At 41.2% G+C, this 8247-nt stretch overlaps 1 protein-coding gene across 1 annotated transcript in view; it reads right to left on the bottom strand.

The window, feature by feature from the left end:
• Window positions 1–1303: 1303 nt before the first annotated feature.
• LOC110533463 (alpha-tectorin) overlaps window positions 1304–8247 on the bottom strand; it is a 51654-nt gene continuing 44710 nt past the window's right edge. Inside the window, exons 20-25 of the mRNA XM_021617692.2 lie at window positions 6374–6537; window positions 5236–5484; window positions 4918–5080; window positions 4639–4723; window positions 4392–4511; window positions 1304–2798 (exon numbers count right to left, since the gene is read on the bottom strand). Coding sequence (XP_021473367.2) covers window positions 2695–2798; window positions 4392–4511; window positions 4639–4723; window positions 4918–5080; window positions 5236–5484; window positions 6374–6537 — 885 coding nt within the window. The 3' untranslated portion in view covers window positions 1304–2694. The remainder of the gene's footprint in view (window positions 2799–4391; window positions 4512–4638; window positions 4724–4917; window positions 5081–5235; window positions 5485–6373; window positions 6538–8247) is intronic.

The following is an 8247-nucleotide window of genomic DNA, read 5'->3' as shown; positions in this document are numbered from 1 at the left end:
AAATCATTGAGGCATGAATGCATGTAGGCTTATGTGGAACTTTTGAAGAGACAAAACAGACACAATGGTCAATTATGAGAGCTGTTCAGTTTATTCTTGAAATGTTATTGCTTTTCTAAAATGGGATAATTGCCTCCTCTTGATGCCTTTTAGGGTCAATTAATTGTGCAAACTCAATATTGAAATGCCAATTGAAATTCATACAATATCACAACAGAAAAGCCTGTACCAACAATATGTTTACTAAACAAAAATATAAATGCAACATGAAACAATTTAAAATATTTTTATTGAGTTACAGTTCATATAAGCAAATTAGTCAACTATAATAAATTCATTAGGCTTAATCTATGGATTTCACATGACTGGGAATACAGATATGCAGCTGTTTGTCACAGATACCTTAATAAATAAATAAAGTAGGTGCGAGGATCAGAAAAACAGTCAGTATCTGGTGTGACCACCATTTGCCTCATGCAGCGTGAGTTGATCAGGCTGTTGATTGTGGCCTGTGGAATGGTGTCCCACTCCTCTTCAATGGCTGTTCGAAGTAGCTGGACATTGGCGTGAACTGGAACACGCTGTCTTACACGTTGATCCGGAGCATCCCAAACAAGCTCAATGGGTGAAAGGTCTGGTGAGTATGCAGGCCATGGAAGAACTGGGACACTTTCAGCTTCCAGAAATTGTGTACAGATCCTTGCAACATTGTCATGTTGAAACATGAGGTGATGGCAACGGATGAATGGCACAACAATGGGCCACAGGATCTCATCACGGTATCTATCGCTGTGCATTCCAATTGCCGTTGATAAAATGTACATTTTGTTCGTTGTCCATAGCTTATGCCTGCCCATACCCTAACCCCACCATGGGGCACTCTGTTCATAACATTGACATCAGCAAACTGCTCGATCACACAACGCCATAGACGTGGTCTGCGGTTGTGGGGCCGGTTGGATGTACCGTCAAATTCTCTAAAACGACATTGGAGGCTGCTTATGGTAGAGAAATGAACATTAAATTCACTGGCAACACCGCTGTTGGACATTCCCACAGTCAGCATGCCAATCGCACGCTCCCTCAAAACTTGAGACATCTGTGACATTGTGTTGTGTGAAAAAACTGCACATTTTAGAGTGGCCTTTTATTGTCCACATGTGTAATGATGTTTAATCAGCTTCTTGATATGCCACACCTGTCAGGTGGATGGATTATCTTGGCAAAGGAGAAAAGATCAGTAACAGGAATGTAAACAAATTTGTGCACAAAATTGGAAAGAAATAAGCTTTTTGTGCGTATGGAACATTTCTGGGATATTTTATTTCAGCTCATGAAATATGGGACCAACACTTTACAGGTTACATTTATATTTTTGTTCAGTATACATTTGTACATAATGAAAATGTTATGAGATACTCCAATATTTTCTAACATAAATGGTTATTGCTAGCTATATGGAGTGGGATGAGCTTCTTTCTGTGTCATTGTACAAAAACATTGCTTATTTCACATGCTGATAACAGTAGCCTAGGTAGGCGTATTTTGACACAGGTCACATTGCTTTTTTGCTCATAATGATATCGGTCTGGAGAACTGGACCTGCATCGGTTTTTACAAAATGTCTGTTGTGCACAAAGAAAAACATTTTGATAAGTAATTTAACTTTCACAATATTCATTATTTTTCAATCAAATGTTTCTAGGAGTATCATTTAGAACATACAAATTATTTTAGAACTGTTTCTGATTGAGGCTGGCACATGAGTAGGCACATAGAATGGCAGTGTGACATGACCAAACCCTTTGGTAGTCAAGGCACATCTACCAGCACATTGCATGTTATTGAGACTCATTCAATATTTTCAGAGTTGGGGATAAGGGGTTGAGTGGGGAACAAGTAATCAATTCACATACACAGCCTTAGACTTTACACATAAATAATGATAAAATATATTTTTTAATCATTTTGGAAACCAAGCTTTGCCATCAAAGATAAATGTAGGGCAAACTATGCCCTCACCTTTCATAAAACAACGCTTTATCTAATACTAACTCACTAAGCTGTTTTTTAAATGAAATATACTGACTTTCTTGTGCTAAAGTTTATGTGAGTAAAAATATTATTTAGGGGGGCTTTTTTCATTGTGAACCAGGGCCTTGTGAGTTGTTGTTGTTGTTGTTGTGAACCAGGGCCTTGTGAGTTGTTGTTGTTGTTGTTGTGAACCAGGGCCTTGTGAGTTGTTGTTGTTGTGATCCAGGGCCTTGTGAGTTGTTGTTGTTGTGATCCAGGGCCTTGTGAGTTGTTGTTGTTGTGATCCAGGGCCTTGTGAGTTGTTGTTGTTGTGATCCAGGGCCTTGTGAGTTGTTGTGATCCAGGGCCTTGTGAGTTGTTGTTGTTGTTGTGATCCAGGGCCTTGTGGTTGTTGTTTTTGTGATCCAGGGCCTTGTGAGTTGTTGTGATCCAGGGCCTTGTTGTTGTTGTTGTGATCCAGGGCCTTGTGAGTTGTTGCTGTTGTCAAGTCCATCCAGAGGGAAGGGCTTCTTGTCTCTATGATTGGTTGCTGTGGATGTCTCTGTGACCGTGAGCAGGAAGTGTAGCTGCCTGTTCTATATTTTGCTGTTATTTCATGTTACATTGCTCTCCTCTTCTCTTTTTATCTGTCTCTCTCTCTCTCTAACTGTCCTCCCAGTGTTAGGAGAAGAGAAAAGTGTGTGAGTGAGCATGGAGCACGGAGACCACCGTGCTAAGGGCCAGAGGGAGAACGAGGGGTCGTAGGTCAACGCTGGAGCTGACAGCTGGATGGAGGGAATAAAAAATAAATGAAGAAGGATGTCTTATGAAGGACAGAATAAAGGGTCAGATGCAGGGGTGAAAGTAAGGCGGTCCGGTACGGCGTCCCATCAAAATATATAGTGGGGGTACGCCATACTGGTAAAACATGAGCCTTTCACAATAACTAAAACCAAATGTCAAGAAAACTGGAGGCTATTACATCACTATTTATCATTAGGCTACCACATGTCAGAGGCATGAAAAATGAGTGAATGGACAAGTAAACAGTTGGTATAGCCTACGCCCTAACATGCAATGTGGTTAGACGAGAACACTGACATTTTGCCAAGGAAGAGATGAATTGCCGACACCAAGACGCACGCGGACAGTAGTGGATACATAAATTCTGGCCTAATGACAAAATGTTTGAGTAACAGATGTCTCTTTCCATTCACCACTGCTTGGAGGCTGGAAATATGTTTCTAGTGGATGAACGTGTACATGTAGCCTAGTAAAGGAGCTTCTTTGAAGTGACTAAAAACATCAAGACTGGTTGTGTTTATGACACAATAAAATGTAATACATTTAAAAAGTGAAATTATAAATCTTTACGACTAGGCCCACAGAGATCCTACTGAAGTAATAGGGATTCTAAATGTAATTCTATGATTAAGCATGTGCACACATAGGAGGTCCCGTACATAAGAGAACCCCAGTGCCTTTGGAGGTAAACATAATTTTTTGGTAGCACTTACTTTACGGTACTGAAATGACCAGGTATTACTTAAAAATAGACGGTAACATGTTAATAACACAGTATTAATGATTTACGGGCTCGTTTGTTGAGGATTGATTAAAACAAGCACAACTGGTAATCATTAGGTAACAAGTAGTTACCAATTGTGTTGAATAAGTACCAGAAAGTAACCATTGATACCACATATTTTTCCTAGTAAACACACCAAGTTAATACCAGAGGAAAAAGTACTGTAAATACTGTAAAAAAAACTCTTGTAAAATATTGAACGAGGAAGTCACATGCACACTCTTTGTGCTTGTCACACTCTACATTTACATTTGACATTTTAGTCATTTAGCAGACGTTCTTATCCACAGCAACTTACAGTAGTGAGTGCATACATTTTCATTATTTATTTTCTCCCTATACTGGTCCCCCATGGGAATCAAACCCACAACCCTGGCTTTGCAAGTGCCATGCTCTACCAACTGAGCTACACAGGACTTCCTCTACACATCCCTTACTTGCAAGTACAGTACCTTCAAAATTAAGACAGAGTGTGTGCCAACAGTACAGTGCGTGGGATAAATTCCATTTAAATTCAGTCAATTATAATGGAATTGACCCCAACCTTTGTAGAGTGTATGTGCATTTTTGTTTGCACAATTCCCAAGTTATGCAGAAATCCAGATTTGGGAATTTTGGGAAAGTTACCGGAATTTTGCAACTCCAGTCACACTGTTGAGATGGGATAATATTGTTACGAAGAAGGTTAAAATGATGTGAAATAGTATTTTTTTTAAACAAAATTACAATCCTTAAAAGGCACTTTATTCATAGAATGACCCATATAGCAATGTATAGGATGTGTGTTTACCTCTACAGCTCTTTCTGTCCCTCTGCAGCATCCCAGTCACACAGCTACACACAGCTCCCATCCCTTTACTGGTGCAGATCTGCTCACAGCCCCCGTTCCCCACCTCACACCAGTCCGACTCTAATATACACAAAATTGTGAATCGCACACATACTGGTATTTACACAAGTGCATGCATACACTAAGGCGACATGTCTGTATCACATACATGCACGCACACACACACTAGGGCAACACTCATCTGTACCTCTCCTTCTGATGGGTCCTACAGTGAGGATCTGCTCCTTGTGATTGCTGTAGTCCGTGTACATCCTCCTGTTGTGGGGACAGTTCTACACACACACACACACACACACACACACTTGTATTAAGGTGGCATAACATAGCCATTGTAAGCTTAGCTATTCTAAGCATGCTTCACAACATGTTAGATTTGTTATCATTTGCCGCTTATAAAAACTGGACAAAGACAAAACTGGTTCCGTATTTAATTCAGTATTCATCACCATGTTCAGGGTTTCCTCACCACTTTGCAGGCATTGATCTCGTGGTCACACAGCGACACGTCACAGTGGAGGTGGACCTCGTCATAGTCCCCAATGAACTTGAAGACTGTGACGTGGAAGCGGCAGGTGAGGGACACCCCGTTCTCAGCCATGCCAATGGTGTTATCCTTGATGTTGGGACAACTTCATAGATAAAGAAAGAGAAGGTAGTGTGGTCCTTTGTTTTCGTACAATACAACCTAACGTCTGTTCCTAACGTCTGTCTGTCATTTGTGCAAGTTATAGGGGATAGGGTTCTATATTGGCTGCAGACATGTGGTATGTTATTTTGAGCCTACCCTCTTTCTATGATGATGTAGCGGAGCCGGTCGCTGCTGTAGCGGGACGGCGTGGCCCAGCACATATTGACGATAAGGATGAGCTGGTTCTCGTCAGCTCCCTCCACAAACACCCCCACGAAGAGGATGTCCCGCGTGCTCAGCACCACCTCGCCCTCGCGGTACGGCTGGTGGTACGACGAGTTCTTGTACAGTGCCATCTTAGTGATGAAGTTACCCTCCTGGGTGGGGAGGGTGAGGTTGATCACACTGGAGAAAGGGTTTAGGGAGAGAGAGATTCGGGAAGGGGGAGAGAAGGTGAGGGATATCATTGAGGGACATCATTGAATAAACTCTATAACAAGTCAGGCGATGGAAAACATTGGTCTTGTGTGGAGCAGTACTTTTCTGTACACGCATGCGCAGGCTACACAGAGAAGTATCGCTTGAGACCAACGGAATGCTATAACGTTGCGGATAAAGTTGTAATGACACAATTTCATGTGTACAACATGAACATACAACGAGCATGAGAAAGTAGATCACTGGTGGGCAGGTTTCTCCAAACCAAGTTAAATCGCAAAAAAAGTGTCTGGACACTTCTATAACATGCCAAATACATTTTTGGTTAAAAAAAAGAAAAAAAAGTGAACTTGTCCTTTAAAGGCCTAGTGCAGTCAAAAACTTGATTTCTAGTGTTTTATATACATTTCCACACTATGGGGTTGGAATAATTCTGTGAAATTGTGAAAATGATAATGCCCTTTTAGTGTAAATTTCAGCCTGTTTTGGTGTGATGGAGTTTTGAGCTACCTGGTGACATGACCAGGTGGTACATTAGTTAATAGACCAATAAGAAAAAAGGGTTCCAAACCTCTGCCAATAACAGGTCGTTTTCAGTTTTCCCCTTCCCACTCAGACCACTCCCAGACAGTGCTAGTAAATTCTTCCTTGAGAAATTAGTCTTTGCCATGAAGCTATTTTAGTTTCTTTTTGGCCATTTTAATTGAAAACAATCACAGTAGGGTTGCAAAATTCCGCTAACTCTCCCAAAATTACCAGGTTTACAGGAAGTTATGATTTGAAGATTCCAAATTTCCTGCTTAGATTAGAAAACCTGAAAATTTGGGGAAAGTTGAGAAAAAGTAGGTCCTCTAACCTGAGCATGGGCCTAAGCACGGTCTCCAGAGATATTTTGAGGTCCAGCTCGTAGGCGCAGGAAAACTCCACGTTGATTGTCTTGTCCCTGGTAATGATGTTGCCAGTGTTGTTCACGCTCTCAATCCACACCGTGTTCTTGTACATGATGTGTGTGCTGTTGGACTGGTAGAAAATAAAAATGGCAGATATGCTGGACAATAAACATCATTACAGTAAGTATAGTATGCCTATTGGCCGGGGAAGAGATTTCCTCAGTAACATGGAGCCCTACTGGCCCTTGCGATAGGAAATGACAGGTCTACCCTATTGGCTATACAGTTTCTCACCAATGAAATGAAGTCCTATTGCCTCTTGGTGATGAGTCACAAGCCTAAGGCATGTGTTTGGCACCAGTAGGTGGAAGTAGCACTAACCACTACTCCAGGATCAGATATTTCTCAATCCCCCTAATGACTAGTTATGATTAAATGTAAGATAATCTGACTACAGATCTGTGGCAACCTTTACGATACAGCCACGTGGCCCGTGGTGTTGTTAATGTAGAAGGAGATCACTGATATAGGGTCAGATACACAGTTGAAGTCGGAAGTTTACATACACCTTAGCCAAATACATTTGAATTTCGCTTTTCACAATTCCTGACATTTAATCAGAGTAAAAATCCCTGTCTTAGGTCAGTTAGGATCACCACTTATTTTAAGAATGTGAAATGTCAGAATAATAGTAGAGAGAATTCTTAATTTCTGCTTTTATTTCTTTCATCACATTCCCAGGGTGTCAGGAGTTTACATTCACTCAATTAGTATTTGGTAGCATTGCCTTTAAATTGTTTAACTTGGGTCAAACATTTCAGGTAGCCTTCCACAAGCTTCCCACAATAAGTTGGGTGAATTTTGTCCCATTCCTCCTGATAGAGCTGGTGAAACTGAGTAAGGTTTGTAGGCCTCCTTGCTCGTGCACACTTTTTCAGTTCTGCCCACAAATTTTCTATAGGATTGAGGTCAGGGCTTTGTAATGGCCACTCCAATATCTTGACTTTGTTGTCCTTATGCCATTTTGCCACAACTTTGCTTGGGGTAATATGCTTGGGGTAATTGTCCATTTGGAAGACCCATTTGCGACCAGGCTTTAACTTCTTGACTGATGTCTTGAGATGTTGCTTCAATATATCCACAACTTTCCCTCCTCTATTTTGTGAAGTGTACCAGTCCCCCCTGCAGCAAAGCACCCCCACAACAGGATGCTGCCACCCCCGTGCTTCACAGTTGGGATGGTGTTCTTCAGCTTGCAAGCTCCCCCTTTTTCCTCCAAACATACAGTGCCTTGCGAAAGTATTTGGCCCCCTTGAACTTTGCGACCTTTTGCCACATTTCAGGCTTCAAACATAAAGATATAAAACTGTATTTTTTTGTGAAGAATCAACCAGAAGTGGGACACAATCATGAAGTGGAACAACATTTATTGGATATTTCAAACTTTTTTAACAAATCAAAAACTGAAAAATTGGGCGTGCAAAATTATTCAGCCCCCTTAAGTTAATACTTTGTAGCGCCACCTTTTGCTGCGATTACAGCTGTAAGTCGCTTGGGGTATGTCTCTATCAGTTTTGCACATCGAGAGACTGACATTTTTTCCCATTCCTCCTTGCAAAACAGCTCGAGCTCAGTGAGGTTGGATGGAGAGCATTTGTGAACAGCAGTTTTCAGTTCAGTCTCCCAGGTGGCTTGTGGCAAACTTTAAACAACACTTTTTATGGATATCTTTAAGAAATGGCTTTCTTCTTGCCACTCTTCCATAAAGGCCAGATTTGTGCAATATACGACTGATTGTTGTCCTATGGACAGAGTCTCCCACCTCAGCTGTAGATCTCTG

The sequence above is a fragment of the Oncorhynchus mykiss genome, chromosome 10, assembly GCF_013265735.2.
Source record: "Oncorhynchus mykiss isolate Arlee chromosome 10, USDA_OmykA_1.1, whole genome shotgun sequence".
NCBI lineage: Eukaryota > Metazoa > Chordata > Actinopteri > Salmoniformes > Salmonidae > Oncorhynchus > Oncorhynchus mykiss.
The sequence above is the reverse complement of the archived record's forward strand: the minus strand, read 5'-3'. Positions and strand labels throughout refer to the sequence as shown.